This window comes from Ambystoma mexicanum, chromosome 2q (genome assembly GCF_040938575.1).
Source record: "Ambystoma mexicanum isolate Mex_15411 chromosome 2q, UKY_AmexF1_1, whole genome shotgun sequence".
NCBI lineage: Eukaryota > Metazoa > Chordata > Amphibia > Caudata > Ambystomatidae > Ambystoma > Ambystoma mexicanum.
In genome coordinates, this window is record NC_090924.1 from 1,438,282,147 (window position 1) to 1,438,309,063 (window position 26,917).

The window sequence follows — 26,917 nt, forward strand, 5'->3', positions numbered from 1 at the left end:
GATCACAGTAAAATAATTGAAAGTAAAGCATCAATATAACAAAATATGGCCACAGGGCCAGGAGGACGGTAAAGTCACAGCAAGGTTTAGAAAAAGTAGTTAAGTAATATTCAAAGGAAAATCCACGACTGAATGATATTCATTACAGAGTGAGTAAGCATTCCAAAGATCCAGATTAATGGGGGACAAATAAGAAGGATGAATAAGATTAGAGTGATTACGAGTTGATAAATGAGCAGGACCATGAAAAGTATGACGAGTAGGCATTGGGATGGTCATAGCAGCAATAATAACTATAGGGACACTGATGACTAGATGGAGCACGAGTGTAGCAAACTCAGAGTTGGTTAATAATTGAAAACCAGCTAGTAAGTAGGCTGGGTACGCCACATTAAAGGAAGCCGGAAAAGTGGGGTAAAGTCGATTTGGGTCAGAAGAGGAAGAAGTAGACAGAAACACAACAATGAATTAAAGATTTGAGCAAAAGAGTATTGGATAAAAGCGACCATCAGTGGACAGTTGCAAACAGCAGCACCTGACTTTTCCCGACTTTGGCTAGCCTTCGCCCAGGAAGTGATGTAAATATAGTCTGGAGGCTGGTTGAAGGGCCAGAGGAGGCGTGGCCAATATTTGGGGGTCAGTGAGCAATGTAGATGGAAAATACACAGCCGAGCCGACCAAGATCACAGGAGCGACAGCAGAGCCAGGAGGAGCAGGCAGGCAGCTGAGTGGACTGGCACCCACAGGGAACAGAAGCTGTAATCATCCGGGGCCTTCACAACCAGGCTAACACTCATAGGCAGGGTGCCACTCGCAGCACACAGCAGATGGAACATGAGCAGATCCGCACATTGAGACCACAGTGCAGTTGTCACACACAGTCAGAGCTGCAGACAACAGCACCCAATTTTGCCAGACTTGGCTAGACTTTGCCTGGGCTCTGCCCAGGGAGTGATGTAAATATAGTCTGGAGCCGGTAGAAGGGCCAAAGGGGGCGTGGCCAAAGTCCATGGGTCAGTGAGCAATGCATATAGAAAAGACCCAGCTTGAGCGGAACAAGGTCACAGGAGCGAAAACAGAGCCAGGAGGAGTAGGCAGGCAGGTGAGTGGTCTGTTCCCCACAACCAGATTAACACCGTTAGGCAGTCCTTTTCCTTGGTGCTCCTCCAGGGAGGACTGGTCCCTGCTGTAAGTCCTTCTTCACTTTTTATTCATTCCTCAAGCTCAGCCAGATTGAAAAGGCTGGCCGGCTCACTGCGCTTCTGTGGGATGCTCTTCTACATTCTGCGCATCTTCTTCGTTGCAGCACTATTCTTCAGGATGCCATAATCATTCTACCTTGTTTGCATGTATAGAAGTGCTCAGGATCTTAACGCTTTTAAGAGGGTAAGAGGGTGAAGGAGTTGGAATAGTGGTATTGGTATACCGCGTCTCTCCTATGGTGCCCTCCCGTATCCCATGAGGGTGTTCCCCTCCCCAAGTGATCCTCCCACGGTGCACTACCCCCATGGTGATTATGGGCTGTGCCTGCACCGGTCCTAGCCACATGAGAAGGCTTCTCTCCCATGGGAGAAGGGATGCCATCCAAGTCAAACACCCTGAGAATCGTGGCATGCATGAAAGGCGAGTATGCATCAATTGGTTCAGGGTCTATTCAGAGGATTGTTGGTGCAGCTCAAATGCTTAGGTATTCACAAAACCATACAACACAAAGAAAAACGTAGAGAGCAGCACAATTGGCGTTGTGCTAAAGTGTACAGGATCGCACGCAGCACATTGTGGATGTCTTACATGTGGGTAGGTGCTTAGACCTGAAAACGGTCAACTACTCACAGGACTGTAGAAGGTTTGTTTTATTTATTTATTTATATATAGGAGGAACAATGTTCTTTTGATCTCAAAATCAATGTACATTAGATAAGAAATCAGATTTGACGGGAAGCAGTGAACAAGGCAACAGTATGAGTTCTTATCAGTAATTTATGCAATAACCAAAGAATTGTGGCAGAAAACAGTGGAATGGAAGGTATGTCCGATAGTAAAAGATATGGTTAAAGAGCAGTACGAGGAAATGGTAGGGAATAAGGAAAGGAATGGAGTTGAGGAGAAAATGGTGTGTGATTGATTAATAGTGAAAGCTGTGTAGTAGGCAGTATTTCAAAATATGTGGGAAGGAATAGTCACTGAGTCTGCTTCACCCTTCTAGAGAAAGGGACACAATGCTTTTATTTCTTTATGATGTGTACCTTGGTTAGTGTCAGTGTATGTGTCTCGCTCATTACTGGTGTCCCGCTACGTACAGTGGAGTGTCTCCTGCACTAGATATTGGATGCGATTGCCTCTCACCATGTATATTCCCATCTTGTCCTGCAGGTGGTGAGGGCTGCATCTTGGGAGCTGCTGGCTCCGTCATCGGGATTGGGGCCGATATCGGGGGAAGTATTCGGATGCCAGCCTTCTTCAATGGAATCTTCGGTCACAAGCCCACCACAGGTACAAGTGGGATTGGGGTGAAGAGTTGTGAAACAATTGGGCGGTACCCCTAATATGTCGCAATGGCAAAACAACCGGCAGTGACTCTGACCTAACTGCATGAAGGGACAGAAACCAACTGCATGTAGACCCCAGGCACTGAAGTGCAGAAGGGCGCAAACCAGCTCTTCCCTTTAACTCTACATCCTTCACTCTGCTCAGTCATCCACCCAAGCATCACGCATAAAAGACCCTGTACACATAGCGACACTAATAGGAATGTCATACCAGCCATTACCTACTTTATATTTCACCTACAAACAACACAACATAAACACAGTGCACAGTGGATAGCACATGGGCAACGTGCTGGTCTTGGAAGAGCCACAGAGGATTGAATCCGAGACCCACGCTTAGAAACCAAACTTTGGTATTAAGCGTGTTATAAAAAAGCAATTAAATTAATTAAAACCTTGCAACCACCCAGGAAACTAAACTCTTTAGCCACAAGGCTACTGGTTCAACACTTACACATCTCAAGCATTTCTCAAAGCCACCACACACTCGTTAACAACTCCACACAATGATTTATTGGCAAAGGTCACAAGATTTGGCCCACCTACATCTAGTCGACAAACAGCAGACCATATCCAGCCAAGTCAATACACTTTGCAACTTTGCCCATGGACTACCCTACCTCAAACACTTTACATACAGCCTTATCAAAACCACAATCACATGCAATCTCCATATATGACATAACATGTTCTGACACGATTGGGGTGGTCTTCACATGATGTCATGCAGACACACATGGACAATCTTATCGACTGATTGCAAATAATTACATGATGGATAGTCAGACCGTTGACTCTCGGCTCTCCAACAAGTTACTCCTCTTTCGAGATCCTGCCCATAACCAACAAGCAGACATACCAAGTCATCAAACACTCTGCTAAAATCCTTGTAAACAGCGTCCAATAAGCAGTTCTTCCCACGTAGCTACATGCAGGTCCTCCAGTCCACATGTACACATCTGCACCACACAAGCATCTGAGAATGGGGGTCTTCACACAGTGAAATGCACACACCAATGGGAAGGACAAGCAAGTGCACACAAGCGCACCGGGGACAGAGGACCACAAATGCTGGGACCCTCTAATAGATCATTCCTCAGACCAGACACAGCAAAGAACCAACATACAAGCACTCGCTCATAACCAACATTTAACAGTTAAGATTCCCACATACAGCTGTCAGTAAACACCCATACACATCCATTAGAACACAACACCCAACCTAACTGTGAACCCAATTAGGTGTTGGAAAATATCATCAAACATGACCCTCCCACCCCTGCTGAAGAGGGCTTATTTTGGTGTAACTCACAGGTAGCAGACTACAATGTGCGAATGAAGCTTTGTAAATGGTTGACAATTCTTTTTACATTGTGACAGGAGTTTGATGGGGAGCAAATTGACTGCATATACCACTGCAACTAGGTTGTGGAGACTTCCTTTTCCTGTCAGTGTTCATTCATGTGCATATATAACATGTAGTTAAGAGGCTAGTCCTTTGAATAGGATGGAACGTTTGGATCAGTTCAGCACATGAAACCCAAATATATTTAGCGTGTGAGTGGCTTGCAAGGTGCACACTGAATCTTGAATGCCTGGTTTACTCATTCAGCTGAAAACAAAGTTCCCTGGATAGCGTGGAATGACTGCTTCTACTTCCTGCTGCTAGTGTTCGCGAACTGATCTTGCAGCATTGCTTGTAGGCATGAGACAGATTTATGTTGGTGCCGTTCAGTTCTGACTGATATACGTCACTGCCCATAGAACTGTGAGATCAGTCCACTTTCCTGCAGAGAGGAGGCTGAACATGGTTTGTAAAGTATCACCAGGAGGCCATGTATCCTCGTTTTAGTTTTTCTTCTGTGTTTTTTCCAAACTCTTAATTGGTAACCTATCCCATGGCTTCCTCACGAGAGTTCACAGCTCTCGGTTTATGCTGCAGTTTTCTGGATGCAAGGATTCTGTTTGCAGGAACTGGTACATGGAAGGTTCCTGTCTTTAGATGCTGCGTTAGCACCATTCAGCAATTCTGGATTATCAAACTTTCACCATATGGCTATTTCTTACACTTACGATCTAGCAGACTCTTCAGCAGGTTCAGAACGTACTGTCAAGAAAACAGACCCTATAAAAACGCAAGCGGTGATGGCTGGAAGATTTAGAATTAAACTTAACCTCTGGCATTGTTCTGGGCAACCCTCCAGACCATCGTTATTCGTCTGCCAAGCAATTACACAAAGGGGAAAGACCATATGCAAATCAGGCTTGCTCCCACCCCACAAATGGGTAGTGCAGCCCGAACTGCTATGTCGCATCCCTTCTGCACGAGACCACAAGCATCCCCAGACATATTTCGGCCTTGTTGGGGCCTCATCAGTGGGCAGTAGCTTGGGTCTCTAGGCCCAGCAGGCACGAGACCCACGTCTGGGCATACCCGTCCCACTTGGGGTGGCTAAAGCAAAACACAAGACGTGATGGCTGGAAGGTTTAGAATTAATCTTAACCCATGTCATTGCTCTGGGTAACCCTCCAGACCATCGTTATGGCCTGCTAAGCCATTACAAACGGGGAAAGACCATATGCAAATCAGGCTTTGTCCCAACCAAAAGGGGCAGTCCAGCCTGAACTGCTTGGTCACATCCGTTCTGCACAAGACCACAAGCATCGCTACAGGTCGGAACATGTTTGTCACACATTTACGAGAATACTGGGATCCATATTCACATGGGTTTCATAGCAGCTCCCAGGAGACAACCAAGTGCAAGGAATCCGGATTCGACATCAACTACATGGTCCATAGTTTGGCTGTGTGTAAACTGGCTGAACATGGGACACAGGAAGCCCTCGGGACCACCTATCGGTGGCAAGATATCCACACAATTACCTCCTCATGTACGTTCCTTTTAAATGATTCAGTTGCTTCCAGCCTGTTCCAGATGAGTCTACATTGTGTTCCTGCACAATGTCAGCCTTTCTTGAGTTTGGCAAAGGGCCCTGTGGGTTCATCTTTAGCACTCCGGGAAAATAAATCTAAGTTTAGCGAAGCCAAAGGCAAATCTTTGCCATATTGACTGAAACGGGCAAGCACTGTGGCTGTCATCATGGATGCAAACTCCAAGTTTCAGGAGATACTGTTTATTTGAAGACTGGATGCAGCCTCCGGAGCGTGGGCCCGAATGCCACAGTGCAAAGATGGAATTAGCTGAAGCCCTTCCTCCTCCAGACTCTACTTTTTTTAGATTGGAAAGGAATGTAGCGACTCTCCCCTTTTGATGAGAATTCTCTCTTTTCTATGTCGTTATGCAAAGCTGAAGTGCTAATCCTTGCCAATTATCTCAGCACAACACCCTGCTATAGACCACAGCCTTCTTCTGTTTGTTCTGATGGGACCAGTGCAACACATGGTATAGTTTTACTTATACCAGACACTGTTTCACATCTGACCATTGCTCCAGGGAACAGTGGAGAAATATGAAAAATCCTCCCGGAATTTAATGTTGAGGAAAAAAAACCTATTGCATTTGGCTCTCAATCGGAAGACAGTCCCCTCCAGTAGAAAGAGCACCGGCCTGGCTTGGAGGTCAATCACCAGGACAAGAGTTGAGACTCCCTTAACCACCTGGTCCGTCATCATGTCCATTTTAGCAGCACCTGGACACAAAGTGTTGAATTTTTGTATTCATTTTTTGTCTGATATATACAACCTTACAATCATTTTACAAAATACATTAACAAATTCCATTAAAACCTTGATCATTTAGAAAAAGTAGAAACAATTTTCACTTTAAAATCTATATTTCCGTAAAAGCCAGACCACAAGATAAAAATGTTGCATCCTTCAGAAAGATTTATTTCAATAAAATATCAATCTCAAGTAAAAATCTAATGACATCTAGAATTAAAGTACACTGTTGACCACTAAAAATAACCGCCCACACTTCCTCCTCTGTTAATGTCCTGGAGACATTAAAATGTTTCGTCAAATATATATTCCTTTGCCCGGCCAAAGCAGCACACGACACAAAAATGTGTCTCAAAGTTTTGATCTCGGTTTGGCTGTTAAAAAAACGACAATTCCTCATAGAAGCCGGACAATTATCCCTTGAACCCAACAACTCTTGTGTCGGCCATAAATTAAAATGAAGTCTCAGCAACCAATTCCGATAGTTTACATTTTGCTCTGTCCGGTGTAAGAATAAGAGTGCCCATTGAAAGACCTGCTGCCTCCATCACCGTATGGCAGTCATCCTTCCAGTTCTGCACCAGCCAGTCTGAATCTGCCCTAAAAAGGCTCCCAAAAGTGGACAAAATCGCATTCGAATGGTCCAGCATACATTTCATGTCAGGACACGCCATCTTACCATCGCAAATAATGAAAGGAGGACCAGCTCATATAGAATAATCTGAACTGGGACCCCTTTGGGTAGCCAGCACCTTCTTCCAGTTTATACCTTCTAATCAGTCCAATTAACCCCAGTAAGCATTAATTTAGATTCAGCACAATATAGTAGAGTCAGAACTACTTTTTGTTTGTAGTACATAATCGCTGGTAGACATGAACATTTTTCCAAATCTCCCATGTAAGATTTGAACTTGGGCGGCTGCTGTCCTCGCCTTCAATTTGAATTCCTCAAAGAAAGGCACTTCCCTTAAATTATCATTGGTGCAGACCCCAAATATCTGTACTCGTGTACCAATTGCAGGGAGGACTTATTTAAATACCAAGTAAATGGACATGTTTTCCTCCCATTCTTTCTAGATAGAATCATAATATTAGATTTGTTTACGTTTACTGTAAGGCCATTTTCCACTGTATACAGTTCTAGCCTTGTAAGTTGACGCTGTATACCCACCAGGGTCTGATCCAATAATATTAAATTGTCGGCATATAAAAGCCATGCCACAGTAAGGCCCCACAACCTAAGAGTAAAAGAGCGAGCTAAATTCAAGTGAGGACCTAAATCAGCAATAAAGAGATTGAACAAAGCAGGGACCAGGATACTCCCCTGCTTTAATCCTCTATGTGTAGGTATAGGCCTCGATAAAAGACCTTGCTGGCTCCGCCTCACCTGAATTGAAGTTTCCGAGTACAGTGTGCGCATTATCGCTAGAAGGACTGGAGGGCAGCCTCAAATATAAAGTTTTACAAACAACAATGCTCGATCCACCGAGTCGAAGGTCAATTTAAAATCTATGAATGCTAAATAAACCGGTTGGGCTGAAAGCAAAACACATTTCTTTATCCACGAGAGGGCTGTCCGATTAATAGAAGTCCCTAGACCTGCAACAAAACCTGATTGATGGGAATCAAAGCATTTAGCCTCCTTGACCCACCTGAGCAGATATCTCAACACTAGTCTAGCGAAGTGCTTACCCGTGGCATCAAAGTGGGCTATCGGTCGATAACTCAAAGGGTCCTCTCTCCTCCCTTTTTTAAAAATCGGGACAATTATCGACTTTTTCCAGGAAAGTGACACTTTAGTCATTACTAGTATCCTGGACAACATGACAGCCAAGATGTCCACTCATGCCTCCGGGTCGGCCTTGATATGATATGATAGGTTATTTATAACGTGCTTAATACCCAGAGATTTCGAAGCGCAGAAATTATGGGACATCGAACATTATGTTCGATAGCCCATCCAAGGACTGGGGCTCTCAAATTGCTGGACTTCTTGATGAAAATCATCAAATCATCCTAATCAAAGGGTAGATCCCACCCTGCCAAAGCCGTCCCCCTGGTTGCTTCCAGGACAAATGTCCCCATACCAGAAACCTTTGTAAAATGAGAAACCCAACCTTCTTTATCAATCGGGTTTGTTTGTTATGCTAGACTCTTAACATCTTATTGAGCGCAACGCGCCCGAGGGCCTTGCTGCACTAAGATGTTAGGGCAGTTGTTGGCCAAACTTGCGTACATTCAATATGGCCCAGATGTTTCAATAACATTCGGCGTCTGACCTAATCAATTAAAATTGATAATGTTTTCTTTGCTCTCGTTTCATAAATCCGCAAATGTTTATCGTGAGTCACGTGCTGTTCCCTTTGGGTACACAGGGTGTTCGTTTTGTCTAAATGAAGCACTTCGGTCGCTCGGTGATTAGAAATGCTGGTGCATGAACTTGACAATAGACCACCGTAAAGGTTGTTATGTTGCTCCTAATCGCCGGTCCCGCGTATGGACATATTGGACCTTGTCTGTTGTCCCAAAAGACGGTTAAGTAGATCCAGTGATTGACATGTAGCTGCAGCTGGCGGTTGAAGAAGCCATCGGTCGGGGTCTGGAATAGATGACAATCGCAGAACAGCACGATATACCTGTTTGCAAAAGATAAAAATCGAAAAGTGTCTCAGTAGCCGATCTTTATTACAATTAATCATTTCCTTTATTAGCGCAGAGGTGACACAATGTGAACTGAGAGAATACAACGTGGAATTTCAAAGTACTCTGCTATTTGCTTCCGAGGATAGTGCGATCGAGAATGTTGAGCTCTAAACATAATGTGTAAACTGGGGCAAGAATTCGAGGTGCAAAAACAATGTAATGATTTATTAGCGTAGAGCCAGGGAGAAACGAGTGATGGTCTACATGCGTCTCGATGCTGGCCTGCCCACCCATGTGCCCGGCAGATAGCCCAGCACACAAAGGTTGTACTCGCACTTCATTGCAATATGCCAAACAGAACAAACAAGTACAATGTCACCCAGCAGTAACGGTCAGCTATTCGTATTACGATTAGTTCTGGTATGAAATCGTCTAAAGAGAAACTTACATTATATTTTGGCATTTCCATTCTCTAGGCGTAATGCAGACTCCTCCATTCGTGGCAACGATTTCTCATAAACTGAACTTATATGTAACTAGGTGCAGTTTCGTAATGGGCAACCTTATCATATCATACGTTATTACACCCCCCCTTCAATTCAATCCCTTTCCGAATGTTCGCTGCCTCTCAAGGTAAAAAAAAAGTAGAACCTTATACTGTGCGCGGGAAGCGTGGGCCTCCCAGCTCCCAAGCAAAAATGAAAAGCTGGTGACCCTCACTCAAAATGAACATACATTCTTACTTTGCAACATCCCGTGTCAACTCATCCATGAGAACATGAATTTTGAAGCACGGGCACAGGGAATTGGGGGCTGTCACTGCTTGTTTTTCGTGGCACTGCTGAGCTGTAGGGGAAAAATCGGCCCACCTCTGCTTATCTCATGCCCTCCTACCCCTTGGCATGTTTTCACAGTCAGTACTTCTTGCGTGCCTAGAATTTTTTGTGGCCTAGGTCTAATCCCTTTTGTAAGACGAGCAGATATTCAGCTTTTTGCGGAACTTTATTGCAAGGCAACTGCCAAAACCCATATATTCTTACACACTGTTACCCATTGGTCATTAACACGAAAAATGAAGGTCCCACAGTATCTCGACTAAAATGTGAAATGTGAAAGCAATCGTAATAAATGTAATATATATTTAAGAAAAGGATTGAGAGGATAGATTTCAAAAGACAAATTGCATACTTTATTTGTACAGTTTCTATAAACATTTTCTGCAAAAATAAAAACAGACGGTAATCATTTGAACCAGGTTTTGAACGATTTAACAAGCTCTGCTTTGGGTGGACATGGCAAGCTGGCAATGTTTTGTGGCAATGTATGTGTGCTCTGAACAGATTTTTGCTCGATTCCATGAGTATGCATCTCAACGACATTAACAATAAGATTTTTCACAAAATCGAATTCCATTTTCTCATATACTGGTTTGACAATCCATTTTTTGCTTCTTTTCGTAAAGGCCATAGTGTAGCGAAGCATCCCTAAGTTTCCTGCAGTCCTAGATTGTTTCCGGCCTACATTCTCGTTATGCGCTAATACCGCAAGTAAAGTCCTACATTTCATCCCTTGGATGGCAAAATGCAATCTCTTTGGCCTGTACTTTAGGCACATATTGTGGAACACCTCCAAATCTCCTGTGTGACAGAATTCTGTGAGTCCCTTAAGATCTCTTGATAGAGTTTTATCAAACACAATCTTCTCAAGGGCTTTGTGTGGAGGTGAAGATGAGATCAACCACTTCTTCTTCCGTGCCTGCTCTGGGGACAAAGGGCCATGTTCACATTGGTGTGAAATGTTGGTTTTCTGTCCAGTGGTGAACGTTGGAACAGTGGTGCATTAGTGACCGCCATTTTTCCAGTAGAATTTCCACAGACCCATCACATGTTTTGGAGCTCCACCAAAGATGGTTGCTGAAAGACTGGGACCATTGTGAAATACTTTCAAAATCTTTTTTTTTTCCCCTGCAGTCGAGATTTTTTTATGAATTGATTTGGCAACATGCCATACATCAAATTGATGTTTAATATTTGGTTACTGCTCTCTCTTTGTCTTGGCTATTGAAACGTGTCTGTCCGTGGCTATGAGGTCGATTTGCATTCCCCTCGATTGTAGATATTCCAGTGATTTTATAAAACCAAATTTCTCCATGGCCACCAAGGATTTACATTGGGACACCTGCACGACCACCAAACTCACAATTTTACTTACTTTCCATGTCCTGAAGATGGTAGTTGCAGTACTTATCAGAAAATCTGGGGCTGTCACACTGTCCATCGCCGGCTAGCCTGCACCTTTTGTTGGGGAATGTACTTTGAATAGCCAATTGTTCAATTTTCCAAGCTTCACTAATGGCAGGGAATAGATGATCACGTTGGTGTTTGTAGTATTACGTTTTAGAAATGAAATGGAGTCCCACAAACTGAAAGAAACTGGATAACTTCGTGAAACTGGATCCACTGAAAAGTAATGCTGCTGCACACAGTAGATTGCCAGCTTTTAGTTTCCCCAGCATCGGTTGAGTGGACCATGAAAATGCTTTGTGACTTTTCACAGGTGGCATGTATTTTCAGGTTACTGCCTTGTGTTAGACGAGTCACGCTCACCAATGGCTTTCCACGTACTTCCCCTCCCACTGAATGCACACATTTCAGCATCTTCATAATCTCCATCAAGCTGCTGTCGAATACTATGTATTTGGCCTCTTTTATTATACTGTCATCTGGCAACACTGTTGTTTCGGACTGAACCATTGTGGACATCACAGCCAAACCGGGCATACTATAGTCGATATCTTTGTTTCGATGGTCAGTAGTGTTGATGCTTCAGTTTCTGTCATTTCAACATCTGTTACTTGACGATGGATAGGAGAAAACATCAATGTGGGCTGTTTTTTGGGGGGCATTGTTTTGGCGGGTGTCGATTGTGTCAAGTGCCCTTCTAGTAATGTTAAACTATCATCTATAAATTCAATTTCACCTTCCTCTGGCGGAGCGGGCGCATTGTAGCAATGGTCCAAGAACACTTTGCTAGAATCGCCGGTCTTATTAAATTCATTTTCTGGCCATTGGACATAGGCATCTCGAGTGTGAACACGATGCGCCTCAATGAATAGTTCCTCCATGGTGAAAACAGTTTGGCAAGCAGCATCTGTCATTTGTATCGCCGTCTGTGTCTGCATAGTCTGTACTCCATCGGGCAACTACAGGACAGCGAGGAAAAGAGATGTTCAGTGTAAATCCAACATATAGTGTTGTACAATTGACATTAAAAAAAGCATATAGTGAAGGCCTTAGCACAAAACTATTGCCAACAATAGAAAGTGTTTATAACTAACCTTATTTTTATTTCTTTTCTTTGAAACCTTCTTTACTCTAACATCAGCAAACTGGCGCACCGACTCAGATACACGTTCCTCCGGTTTAATATATGGAACTTGTATACATCCCTACAAAAAATTGTATCCCTTTAAAATAAGTCATTGGCATTACATATCTAATTAGACTGATTTTCTTTCATTAGATGGTACTGTCGGTACGCTTACCTCTGGCTCCGGATCAACTGTATGGTCTGTTTCCGGAACAACCGCAATGGATAATGTAATTGTATTGGGCGTTGCAGCATCTCCCTGAAACACAGTACTTGCATTAGTAAGGACGAAAAGATTGGAAACGGGACACACAATTTGGAAAGACGACAAAGGTACACATCAATAGTAAAGTAGGAATGAAACATTGCATAAAACAATTGCACGATATGAAAATATGATCAGATTATCTCGTCCTATTGAGCTATGACGACCCATATCTCTGACACCGGATCTACTACGAGGGGTGTTCTGATTGTAGTGGACGCTTCAGAAGCTCCCTGAAACACAGTACTTGCATTAGTAAGGTCGAAAAGATTGGAAACGGGACACACAATTTGGAAAGACGACAAAGGTACATATCAAGAGTAAAGTTGGAAAGAAACATTGTGTAATGCAATGATACGTTGCAAAAATATGATCACATTATCTAGAATTTCGTGCATAAAACCAGTCTGGAACAGAATAGCTAGGTAAGATTACCTGATACGCGCTCGAAGTGGCGGTTGACTCCAGTCAAGACATGGATGTTGAATCTTGTTCCTTCCTATTCGGTGGATAGTAATGGAGTGGTAAAGGGAAAGTATTTTTCGATTTAGAAATTCCAACATTACAAAATGGCATTTAAGGAGACTGAATACAAGAAAATTACACTTATTGAAATGCATAATATAGCATAGCTATCCGTCCCCATAAATCATTTTTCTATGTGGTTTCTACAAAACAAGGACCAATGTTTAGCAAAAAAGTCATTATTTCAACAGCTATTCAATCACATAAATATGGAAAATACTATAAGTGGCATTTACACCAAAAATACAGGCGTAAAGGTAAACCCGGAAGCGTGACTCACCTGTGGTGGCATTTTCACGAATAAAGTAGGAATAGCGTTTGGGAGCAATTTCCGAGTTGTTGCCAGTTGATTCCTCTTTGTGTACAAGGATGTGTCGTACATATCCGGTGAGAAGTGCAGGCTGCAGATGCGGTATCAATGACCCCTCTTGTCCTCCAAGACTTGTTTGACTCTACTTTCAAGCTCTTACGCTGGATATCCGCAACGTCTGACCCATTCACTTATTCGATCAAGAGTCTTAGGGAATACATGCATTGTAATGCCTTTGGATTTGCCATGGGTCTTCGAAGGGCAACCGAAAATAGAACACGCAGGCATTGTTGTAAATTCTGCAAAATAAAGGTCAACATTATCAGAAAATTATTTTGCATAAACATGTGAGAGAGAATGAATTGGACCATACATTGTTAATTGCACGCTCTCTTTTGGGCACCACAGCAAAACCAGTGCAGCGTGTGCGGCTGTATTATGGGATAAATTGCAGAAACGATTAATTGTTGTGTTGAAAATCAGAACATGTTACTTGTCCCTTGAATGTACTATCGTGCATGAAAAGGAAACATGCTTATATTATAGACACGGTCAGCGAAGGATGCAATACGATACCAATTAAAAATTGATATATCGATAACATAACAAAAGAAACTCAAGTCAATAGCAATGATACAAATTAACATAGCACTACGGAGTTAGATACTTCGGAATAGATATAAATTTACAAATTAAGGAGATATGATTAGGAGACATGCCCTTACCTTGACCAACAAACAGTTGGATTCAGCAAGCAGAGTAATTAGTGGCAGGAGAGCAGGGAGATGTTCACAGGTAGCACACCGACGAGTTCACTCGAAGCGGTCACAGAGTAGCACGTTCACGAGTTGACTTGCAGTGCTCAAAGATGTTCTCATGGTAAATCCAGTGGTTTATAAAGAATAACAAAAGGGGTGTGTTTGTGAATGAATGACGTGTATATTTCGTGGTATTATGTACATTGCAGGGGCACAGGCCGCTTCAGGGGAGGCCTGCCTGGAGACACAGGGTCTGAGGAGGCCATGTGAAGAATGGCCCCTGGGCGTGGGATACCATTTGAAGTGTACATGTTGTTTGGCACCTTGGCCGTTCGCGCCCCTGACAGCACCCCATGGCAGCGCACATCTACTGGTGCGAACTGCCTTTATATTGGGGGGGGGGTTGTATAGGCCGGGAGGAGTGCAAACAAGGCACCGGAACAGTGCTGAATGGAGACACACTTGATTCACTTAAAAATCTGAAACAACCATTAATAAAAAATATGTTGTGTTTTATTTGGTTTCTTATTTTGATGGTACAAAAATACTAGACATTGTAAAGGTCTGGTTGCAGCTCAGCGAGGGAATATCCCCTGTACTGACCACTGTTGCTGGGGAAAGTTTGTCTAATGGCGCCAACGACACAGGCGGATATTACTCGTCGAACGCGGTGTCCAAGCCTCCCTTGAAGCCACCATGTGTACGAACGATAGGCCACCAGCCGGTACCACCTATGAAAGAGAAAGATACAATCTGTTTTTAAATGACCAAGATAAGTGTATTAAACCTTTGTTGTCAATGACAATTCTTGTATGCAATGGCATTTTTGCAAGGACAAATGCGAACTAGACACTGCATAATATTGAACGACTTTTAAGCGACTATTACTAGAGAATTGCAAGACTAAACGATATGCAAGACTAAACGATATGACAATGATATCTGGAAGTTACGAGAATATAGGGGACAACCAAGAAATAGTAGTGGCCTAACTGACATCACAACCAGACTACACTTGGATTACGAGGGTGAACTGCTGCGCGAAGTTCGTGCATAAGCACCATCAAAATCCTCAACACGGACCGTGTGAGACAGACTGCCGTGAAGTCTGGCAGCTCGGTAACGCATTGCGGCTGTGGATCGCCTTGCGATATGTAGGACAAGCATCCAGAGTTTTCTCGGCAGCAGCAGTTCTCCACCTCGGGTGGCATTAGCACGCACCGATTGCAGGTACACCAGGTGGAAACACCGTCCATGCGACTAGGCCCAGGCTCTTCATCTGTTAAAACGTCGGCCCAACTGTTGTCCAAATCCCCATCATTTGCAGAGCTTACTCTTTCCAGTAACTCCTCCTTGGAATACTCAGGCTCGTACAGGTAGGGCATTATTGTTGCCATTGTGTGGTAAAGAAACGAAAATAATTTATAGCGGTCGTACTGATATCTGTTCACACGGGCTACAAGCAACAAAGGTAGCTGAGAAGCAGAAGCACAGAAACGAGTCACAGAATACTCAAAGAAATACAGCAAGAAGAATGGAAAAGAAAATCTGCTGTTGCGTGTTGTGAAATGCTCTGTTTATACTTGTTTATACTTGTCGAGGAAAGATGCTTCCTGCCGTTTCCATGGCGACACGTCATTAGCTGAGGCGCAGAGAATGTTGACACGAGACGTGCTTTGTTGTGAAATGGGTGGTACGCATCTAGTGATGTCAGGCTCAGGGGCGGGGGATATGATTTAGTGCCACAAACGCAGGTCACCCAGGGCGATGCGGAAAGTGCTAAGATTATCACAAGATGGCCGCACCCTGCTGCCTGATTTTGCTTGTGTTCAAGAGGCGAAAACTCGGGTAAGGTGCATAGGAAATGTTTGTACGATCGTTCGAATTATGGTTAAAAGCACATGGCCGAACCATAGGGAGAATAATATTTTCTGACTGAACCATTCCTTTAACAAGGAGGCTCGATGCCCTCTACACCAATTCTTATACCTCAATTTCAATGCTCTCAGTTTAATTGAGATCAAATCACTAGATCTCACCAAGAAGCCCCTAATACTTTTCTTGTGTTGCACTTCCGGATCGAAAGCATGTTTATTAAAATATTGCCTTTGCGCAAACTGAATCTTGTTAGCTGCAAGGAGATTGACACATGAGGTGTTATCTATTCCATTATCAATCTTCTCTTGTTGCACCCATCCAAATGTATGCATCTTACAAGGAATATAAGGCTGACAAAGAGTTCTGAGTCCACTTAAAGCGATTTCTCCCTGATGTGACTTGCAAAGTCTGCCGGTAATAATCCCTTATTTGAATAGGGGACAAATTGACCAAAGTTAAGACCAAAAGATTGTGATACTTTTTGTCTGGGGAGTTATACCAAAAGACTCAACCCTAGGCAGAATCTCCCTTGAAACAAAAAAGTTGTCCATAATTGAGGAACCCACCGCCGCCTGCCAAGTTGGGTAAGCCGGGACATCTCCCTTAATGTTCGCACCCAGCCTGCTGTTTTCCATTAGCGCCAGCCACCTGACTGTTCTTGGATGTAACTTAGAATGGTCATCCGGGATACAACATACGTTTAAATCCCCAGCTATAATCACTGCCAACACTTCTCTATCTGCTGTGCATAAATTCACAATTTTTATAACTGCCTCAAAAAAATATCACACGTAATGCCCAGAGGGTTCCAGTAAACATTTAAAAGAGCATAGTACTCCACTGATTTCCCATAATTATTAAAACAAGATCATATTGACATTTGAAGGAATGGATCCGGGCTGCCCAGGCACTCGAGGAAAACCCCCCTACCCAACCTGCAAGCCGTCGAAAGATCCGGTGTTGGCCGATCGGATACCCTCTTTCAAGCAGGATTAACGTATAACTGTTGCAGCATGGGATTTCCCTCAACCAAGTCTCCTGTCGAAGTACTATATCAAAATTCATCAAAGAGTTGTTATTCTTATCCAGGAGATGCTTGAACCCCCATGTGTTCCAGGAGCTAAATGTAAGATACTTAGGTGGAGGAATGGTCGTTGGCTATTGATACACTGACCTCAACATTAGCGCCTCCGGCAAACAGGACCAATCACCCCCTACATCCAACCGGGATGTCACGGGGTGATAGCCTTGTCGTACGATTTTGTGTCAGCAACTTGAGAACAAGTCACTCTAAGGGCCAAATGGAGGTCTGGCTCTCCTTTAACAGAGCTGAAGGACCTGAAAATCTACCTTGAGAGGGCCTATAAGTTATAGGAACCTCTCTCAGAGTATATCCCTGAGATTCTAATTGCTTACCTACGGCTAGCAAAACTTCAGTAACTAGATTAGAAGAGATATACAGTTTAATCCAACCCAATTCAGATAACGAAGGGAACTGAACATGAGCAAGGTCCCTTGTTTGAATGGCCCTTAAAGATTGAATTGCATCAAAGAGCCTTAGTATGTTTGTTCTGTTTAAGTCAAACGAATCATAACCGTCACTAACCGTTTCCAGCATAGGAATAGGAGCGACTCCCAAGCGCATGCTATTAGACCCCCGTCTGTACATCCAACAATTTAGATGTGACGTTGATTCAGCCTCTATTGCCTGAAGGGCCCTGGGGGTCCACCGGGGGGATTTATTTACCACCCCTTACAGCATGGGCACCACCCCCTGGGAAACAATTCTTATCCACTGTCATATTTTGGGAAGACTGGACATCTGGCAGATAAGTGGTCCCTGGATCCCGAGAATTATTGCACGGCAGTCTCTTCTGCTCAAGAGCCTTAAACTCAGGGACCCGCTGATTATTCGTATTCCCCATTATTCTGCATCATAAAATATTGCCTACCTTGCACAGGAAGCTCCTTTACCACCTATGGGAATGGCCTTGCTAGAATTGGGTGTTACTGACATCATCCCATCCTTTGCCCTACCCCATTTCTACTATCCACTCCTCCTTTCTTGCCTATTCAGGACCATACAAGTACTCTAAGTTCCACAAGGCTCATGAACAACTTGGAGCTTATATCCATTACCCCCACAACAGCCTTAGACCTTGCTTTTACCAATAGGGAATCACTTGGCACCAACTCTATTATGGGCAACATCAGACTAAGCAGATTAAGATCACAGACCAAATACTCTCACTTAAATCTTCTAAGAGTAACTACAGAACAGCCGCTTCTATTGTCTAATCCGGCCCCAGGCAGGGAAAAGCATGTTAACCACAATCCTCTCCTAAACACCCAACAACACAAGCTACCACCTAAAACCTCTGCTAAACAACCCTCTAGTACCAAAAGACATCAGATACTGGCAACAACCCCTCTGCCTTCGGCAGAACCCCCAATTAATCTCAAAGGTGCACTACCTTCCGCAAAACACTGAAAACTACCCTCTTCACATAAGGACCGACACATCAACACAAATACTTATCATTTATGTTTGTAATATACGCCCAAATGCAATATTTGTAACAACAGTATGATTTCTTGTACTATTCATAATGTGTCAACAATCGCTATCATATGTACCATGTAACTAAGTTATTGCAAGTAACAGCGCCTCAATGCCCCTGGGCTGCTTCCGCGCTATATAAATTTAAACAAATAAATAAATAAATTAATGCCCGTTCACTTTGAGCCCACGCTATCGAGATCCATGATCTCATCATTGACCAACAACTGGACCTATTAGTGGTAACAGAAACCTGGTTGAACCAAGCACCTGGCCCCCTACTAGCCCTTGCCATCTCTCAAGACTTTAACATTCTCAGGACGGATAGATCCAATGCACAGGGAGGTGGTGTGGCCATAATAGCTAAAACTAACATGCAAATTAGACCCTGCCCCCTCGAAGAAATAGAAGGCTACGAACTTCTCCTAGCCAAACTCACATCTAACCCGAAAACAACAATCAATATCCTGGTCATATATAGATCACCAAATAATAACACCCATCCAGACATGGATATCCCTCTCCTATTAGCTCCTCACATTAAACCTAATACCAGATGCATCATCCAGGGTGGCATCAACCTAGTATTCGATGATAAGCAGTATCGTAAAGCAGACGCCCTCTATGTTGCCCTCAAAGACAAGAATTTTACACATTTAGTCAAGGATCCCTCCCATAATATGGGTAGAATCCTTGATTGGATACTCTCGCTCAACTCCCAAGTATCCATCGATTCAATTGTACCCCTTGGCTGGACTGACCACTATAGTGTTAACTTCACGTTAAGCAATAACGAGAAATGCCCCCCTAAGTCAAAGATAGTAGACACGTACGAAACAAGAAATATCAGGAACCTAACAGCAGAGAACCTATCCCCCCATCCTAAACGAAGCCCTCTCTTCCAACAGTGTTACAAGCGACAACCCTTATCTCCCCGCAGACATCTACTACAAGTGTCTCACTATCACCATTGGCTCAGTACCACCTATTACAACTAAAACACGACTTGCTAATAAACGAACAAGCTTCTAGTTCAACAATGAATTAGTCGCACTTAGGCGCACTAAAAGATCCCTGGAACACATCCACAAAAAACTCTCAACTTAGACTCAGACAATACTTTCATAGAAGCCAATAAAATCTATAAAGCAGCCATCATAACCTATAAAACCAACTCATACAACACACGCATAAGTAATGCCTCCTCAAACGCTAAGGAGCTTTTCACCATCCTTGGAGAGTTGGAAATTCCTACCCCAGACGCCACGCCAGTTGACTTTAGCAAAGGGTGGTGTACCACTATCCAAAATGCGTTAGCCTCCAAAATTATCTACAAAAAAAACATCACTAAAAGAAAGATCTTAGCTGATAAAAACACTCCTCTCTCAACTCTGACAACAGTGCCAATATGCTATTCCACTTCACTCTAGTGACTCAAAATATAGTATTAGAAACCATATCCAAATTAAAAGCCTCTAACTGGGACACCTTCCCACCTAGTCAAACTCTGTGCTCCCATTCTCACCCCCATTATTACTAACTCGTTAATGCTTCGTTTAACACGAATACGATCCCAGCCAGCATAAAAGAAGCATGGGTGAAACCACCCTTGGACTCAACAGTCCCCACGAACTATCGATTCATAACTAAGGTCCCGTTCTTGCTTAAGATCATAGATAAAATAGCGTACACCCAAATTCAAGCCTATCTTGAACAAAACCAGCTCCTGGGAGCTAGACAATCAGTATTTCGGCCTAACCAAAGCACCGAAACAGCACTCCTAGACTTGAACATTCAGATGGACACCATTAGGGACACTGGCAAACTCTTCATATTACTGCTGTTAGATCTATCTGCAGCAATCGATTTAGGGTCGGAGAAACGCCCTGAGGGGCTTCCATCCTGAGGAGACAATGGGCCTCATTCCAAGTCCGGCGGTATGCAATTATAATGCAGACACTGCAGAGAATGCTTTGATTCTCACCTTTCTTGTTTGGCGACCACTTGAGTGTAGCAGACTGTTTCCGGTAATTATGTGCTCCTAAAGGAATTCAGAACCGGCTGTTTTTTACTGCTTATTGTAGTTCTGGTAATCTTAGTAAAATCTATGTGGTGTGCGGACACCAAAGGGCTGTTTGGCAATGTATCTAACCTAATTCGAGAAGAGCTAGCCTTGACATCCTTTTCTTTATAGCGATTTTGATGGCCTGTTCCACTTTCACCCTGTTGCTCAGAGCCTATCTCATTTGGAATGTTGGGTTTTATCCATTTGTAATTATTCTGATCCAATGACATCTATGTTCTGAAATTGGTGACATGGAAGAGACGTTTCAGTGATCTCTTCATTTCAGTGATCCTAGTAATGTGCCAAAGTAGGACACCTATTATTGGTGATCCCTCATTTTTATTGAATCACTTCTCAGACTTGAATCAGAACGTCTCTTAACTAACTAGTGTCTAAATCCTTTGCAAACTAAGAGAATCCGCCACAAATTTAACTTCGGAGGATTTCTATTTCTATATATTTTTTTAGTTCACCAAACTGGCATTTGTATATTTATTTTTTCCCTAAGCAGACTCTTGCACTTCCATCCTCCCTTAGACTGGCTCCAGAATGTAGGAGGTCTACTCTTCTACTCTGTTCCTGGGATACTGTCCCCTTGAGGGCATATACCCACCTGTAATTGGGCATAATATGGCCCTGTTGTCTGCCCATTCGCCTGTGTATTCTTGTTTCTCTTCAAAGCAGTAACCTTGGTCACACCACCAGCTTTTTGCTGACAGTATGCAGATGCCGTTTTCACAGCTCAGTTTGTTAAAGTCGTGCAGAGAAATGCTTTGTCTAAGAAATTTGCATATTTGGCTCCTGACTCCCCTTGTAGGTATTTTATTGACCTCGTCCCACCAGGCTAGAGGAGGTCGGGCTGGGGATGTTGGAGTACAGTTAGTACAAGTTATGGACAGTGGCAACACTTGAGCTCCGAGTCCTAAAGCCCTGTTCTTCTCGACATTCCGCCGGCCATCCCCACTATTTAATGTATGTGTGAGCCTCATTCGTAACGACTGAGGAACGTTGATGAAAATACAAACTGAGTGGGTATGTGAGGGGATAGGGCTACATATATGCTCCGACTTGTGAGATTTTATTCCTTACTGTGCTAAATTCTCTAGTCTTCTCCCTCTGCCAGATGAGGGGTGGGGAGTTACATGCATCCAGCCTTGAGGAAGTGGTTCTGCAAGACTAATATTCCAAGTGCAAGAAGAATGAGTGTGATTGACGCAGAGTATCCTGAACTGTGTGGGTTTAGATCATTGCTTGTAGCACCCTGGAACTGATCCAGAGTGCTGCATTTAGCACCATGGTATTGATTTGCATTCTACACATTATATCATGGCACCCCTTCTACTTTGCGCAAAGAGTTTGTAGTCAGGAATGTTCATTTATGTCGTGGGATCTTTTCCCTGACAGGTGTGGTCCCAAATGACGGTCAGTTCCCCAATGCTGCTGGGCCTCAGGCTGAATTCCAGTGCACAGGACCCATGTGCCGCTATGCCGAAGACCTGGACCCTCTACTTAGGGTCATGGCTGGAACCGGGATCAACAAGTGAGTGGTGCAAGAGCCTAATCCGTCCTGCACTTTATTTTGGGTCTAATCTGTATAGTGCAATGTGTAGGGCTCAATATGATGCTATATTGTTCACCGTCTGTATCGTGCTACGTTCTGCATTTGGTGTTTTAAATAGCCCCACTATCGCCAGAAATCCAGTTTCACAGCGCTTGGTAATTGATGTTACTTCTAATGATGCTCACTTTATTACATGGGGGTTTGGGGAACTGAAGGGACTGAGCATGCCCGACCCGTGTAACGGACCCATGCTACATATATATATTTCATTTTAAACATTTGTAGAGCGCCCTAAACCCAGAGGAATCAGAGTGCTGGTTACATGAATAGGGCACAGAGAGATAAAAGTACATAGCATTATCCTGTTGAGCTATCCTGCTTCATCATAAGGGTAAGAGCAGTGTTTTTCTGTGTCACGCAGTAGCTCCATAGTGATCTGATTTGTTGTCCTGAATTTTATTTACGCGCCCTGATTGCTGTTTTAGAAAATAGGAGCGTTCGAAACATCTCGGGCTTTATAATTAACTTCAATGGGCTTTGAGACATTAGTACTGGCATAATAATAAACTGTAGCACATGCCTTCTCTTATCTGGCATATATAATGTTGCCACAAGTTTGGTGATTCAGTTAAAAATCACTTTTTTATGTTTCCAAATTTATGGTTCATGCCATTACCTATCCGAGTGTTTACCCCCTGAACTGCTCCATTTCAGACCGCAGAGCTGTTCTCCTAGCATAGGTTTGATTTTTCAAGCAGTTAAACCATATGAAGTGTGAGGAGCCAGGTATGAGACGCGGACACAGGGAAGTTATATTTGTGGTTATAGACTTTTATTAAATGATAAAATGGTTGGGAAATGCCTCACTGTCCCTACTTCTAAGAGTTATTTCCCTACCTCAACCAAAACTAACGGTCTGTCCAATGTCAGTATGTCCAAAGCAAAAACTGTCCTGTGTCCGAACTCCTGTCCTTGCCTCACATTGTAAAGTAACTCTAATGTGCAAGGGGATAATGTATCAAGTATTGAAAGGTGCACACATGTTCAAGCTCAACAGAAATATAAATGTACACCAGCACAAATGTTCCCAATGGATAAGGCTCACAGTTCCAGGGGATGGCTCTCTTCACAACGTTGCTAATCGAGATTTCTCTTCAAAAAGGCACACAAGCTTCCTTGGAGGTTTCTGGTCAAAACAATTTTTATTCCAAAGCAGTTTTCGATGCATGTTCCAGTTATGTAGGATACCTGGTGTACTCCCTCCCTAACGCCCCAGTCAGGTTCTTTTCCACTTCAATTTAGCTTCATTCACAGTCTTGGCTTTATCTGGCACCACTTTGCGTGGTCTATTTTCTACAGTTACAAACTTTAGCTTTGGTCTGATATACTCTCCTGCCAGGACTTTCAATGTGATTTTCTTTACACACACTTGCAGACTTGTGGTTTTGAATGGATTGTGTCCTCCCAAAGTATTCCTCATCTTTGACATGTAATTGCCAGCTTCGGTTGCTTTGGAAATCTTTTTCAGCAGAGGGCGCCCCCCGTCGAGTCGACGTCATCGGATGTTATATGTAGCACGCATGGCGCCTGTTTGCCTCAGTTCTGTTTTTTTTCTGCAAACGTGTTTGCTTCGTGAAACTCGGCATGCTTCATACTTGTGAAGTATTTGCTGTTGTCCTTATCGACATGTCTTTGTCTTCCACTCCGATGACCCCTCGATCCGGGTTCAAGAAATGCAAGGACTGCGGTTCCAAAATGTCTATTACGGACCTGCATCGAGTCTGTCTGTGGTGCCTGGGTGAGGGCCACCTCACGGATACGTGCTCCAAGTGTCAATCCATGACCGGAAAGGCCTTGCGCGAACGAAAGGGGAAGCTTCAGGTAGGCAAGGTGTCCAAACCACATAAATCTCGACCTGCTAGGCCTTTGACCGACGAGTCGAGAGGCGACTCTCCTCAGCGGAAGGAGACCAAGCATTCAAGGTCTCGTAGTGGTTCCCGCCACTCTTCATCGAAGCGCTTGAGGAGAAGGCACTACCCATCACCTTCCTCGTTGTCTTCGTCAGGCGGCTCCCCGAGAGGGTGACGTGCCCATCCAAGAAGTCGACACCAGAAGACTAGGAAGCTTTCTGTGTGGAGATGCTTAAGATCTTTGACAAACAGGGAAGGGCTCCGTCCGCGCCTTCGGTGGATGCCAGCAAGGAGCGGCCTCTGCCGGAAACTCGGACGACCTCGAGCCCGAGTAAACGGGGTGATCCCCATCGAGGGCCCTTGAGGCCTCTATCGGACAAGGTGTCCAAGGATCACTCGCAAGGTCAAGGTCGTTGATGCCTTTGAAGCCCTCGCCAAAGCCGTTGATGGAACCCATCGGGTCATTGACCCCTGTCAGGCCTTCGGTGCCTTCAACACCATTATCAACGTTGACGCCGAAACCATTGACGCAGAAACCGTTGATGCCGGCTGGGCCGATTTTGTCAGTTTAGCCCACAGGGCCTGGGAAGCCTCCAAAAAAGGCACTGGCTAAGTTAAAGTCGACGCCTCGACTGTTTCAAAGCCTCTGGGTTCCGCAATGTTTGCCACTCTACCGAAAAAGGATTTATTTAAGTCCCTCACTTCCATTTTTGAGGAGGAGGAGCATTCGGATGAAGAAGATGCCCCTTTTGCTCTCCAGTATGGGACCCCTAATGTGCCTGAATGCCTCATTTCAGAGGCGAGTAGGATGCAAGATCTTTGTGACACTTTGCATAATGCTAGTGGTATTGTCACCTCTCCTGAGCTGGAGTTCGGCGAGCCGGAGCCAGGGGAGCATGCTGATTCCTCCTACCGGCAACTTATGTCTAGAGTTGTTGAATATTTGGGCTGGTCTGGACCTCCAGTGCATTTTGATCAGCATAATCTCACTGACATTTTGGACCACGGTCCGCCCACGGATCCTGTTACCTTTCCATGTGCCTCTTCAAAAGAGGGTGGCCAGGAATTGGGAGATCCCAGAGACTAATCTGGCGGTGGACAAATCTTTTACAAGAAAATACTGCCCTTCCAGTAGCGACCCTGGCTACCTGTGCGAACACCCCCCAACAAGGCAGCGTACCCTACCATCCCTCATAATAGGGACGATAAGCGTGTGGATGGATGGGCGCGTAAGGTATTTTTGACAGTGAGTATGGGGCTGAAGTCGGCCAACTACACCTGTGCCTTGGCAACATTTTTGTACATTCTATGGGAGTGCATATCTTTGGCGGCGGAGCATATTCCGTAAGGGGATGAAAGGAACGGCTTCCTGGCTATTGTTAAGGACGGCAAGGAAGCCATGTGTGAGTCCCTTCAGTCTGGGTTTGATACTGCAGATAGCATCAGCAGGTCCATGGCTACGAGCACCGTGATGTACAGGTTTGCGTGGTTGCAGAAGTCGGGTTTTTTACCTGATGTGCAGGCTCGTCTTCTCAACATGCCATTTGTCGGGTCTCATCTTTTTGCTTTTGCTGACGGGAGCTTTGAGAAGTTGCAGATCTCTAAGGCGGCAGCCAAGTATTTAGGTGCCGCTTTTGGGCAACCTCAGCCTTTTCGTCCTAGCGGACGACCTTGGAGGGGTCGATCTTTTTGTTACTACTCCTCATTTAGAAGGGCTAGAGGAATGGCCCGTCAAAGAGGACAACAAAAATGTCCTTCTGGTGGACAAGGTAGAGGTGCCAAGCCAGCTTCAGCTGCAGCTTCCTTGCCATCGGCGTCTGCAGCAGCCGCTTCAAAACCACTTTGAAGGTTTGTGTCACGATTCACCAGTTGGGGTGGGCAGACTCTCACAGCATCTCGACGAATGGCGAGCCATTACTTCAGATGCTTGGGCTCTGGAAACAATAGCCCACGGTTACTGCCTTCCTTTTTATAAAGAAACCTCAGACCAATCCACCAGGGAAACACTCTTTGAGGATTCCAGATCTGCTTCTTGTGCAGGAAATCTTAACTCTGCTGGAGAAAGGTGCTAGAGAACCAGTGCCCGTAGCGGAGAGGAACAAGGGGTTAGTATTTCCCATATTTCTTTATCCCCAAGAAAAACGGAGGACTGAGACCCATCTTGGACTTGAGATACTTGAACAAGTTCCTCAGGAAGGTCAAATTCAAGATGGTCACTCTTTCGCAGATCCCTCACACCCTCCAATTGCAGGATTATTTGGTGTCATTGGACCTTCAGGAGGCTTATTTTCATGTGCCGATCCATCTCGAGCACAGGAAATAACTGAGGCGTTGGCGGCTCGCACTACCAGTTTAGAGTGCTGCCATTCGGGTTGGCCTCCTCACCGAGGGTGTTCAAACTGATGGTGGTAGTTGCAGCGCATCTCAGGAGAGGAGGGATTTGCGTCTACCCCTACCTGGACGATTGGCTGATCAGGGCGCGTTCTCCCGAACTAGCCTTGGATCCTCTTTACGTTACCTGCCTCTCCCTTCACAGACTGGGCTTCCCCCTCAATTTCAAGAAATCCCAGATGGCACCTTCCCAACAACTCCAGTACATCGGGCTATCTTAGACACGTCCTTGGGAAAGTGCTCACCACCCAAGGTGAGGGCTCCAGACATTCTCCAGATGGTAACAAAATTCCAGAATGCCCACAGTCTCCCGGCTTTCGAATTCTTGAGGTTGCTCGACCTCATGGCATCCTGCATTTCTCTGGTGCCAGAGGCCTGCCTGTGGATGAGGTCCCTTCAGTGGGCTCTCAGAACGCAATGGTCCCAGTTCTCGGGACAGATGTCAGACCAA

The 26,917-nt window shown here is 44.4% G+C and overlaps 1 protein-coding gene across 1 annotated transcript in view; it reads left to right on the forward strand.

The window, feature by feature from the left end:
• FAAH2 (fatty acid amide hydrolase 2) overlaps positions 1 to 26,917 on the forward strand; it is a 309,532-nt gene that overhangs the window by 181,667 nt on the left and 100,948 nt on the right. The window contains exons 5-6 of the mRNA XM_069648990.1: positions 2,374 to 2,493; positions 22,009 to 22,144. Coding sequence (XP_069505091.1) covers positions 2,374 to 2,493; positions 22,009 to 22,144 — 256 coding nt within the window. The remainder of the gene's footprint in view (positions 1 to 2,373; positions 2,494 to 22,008; positions 22,145 to 26,917) is intronic.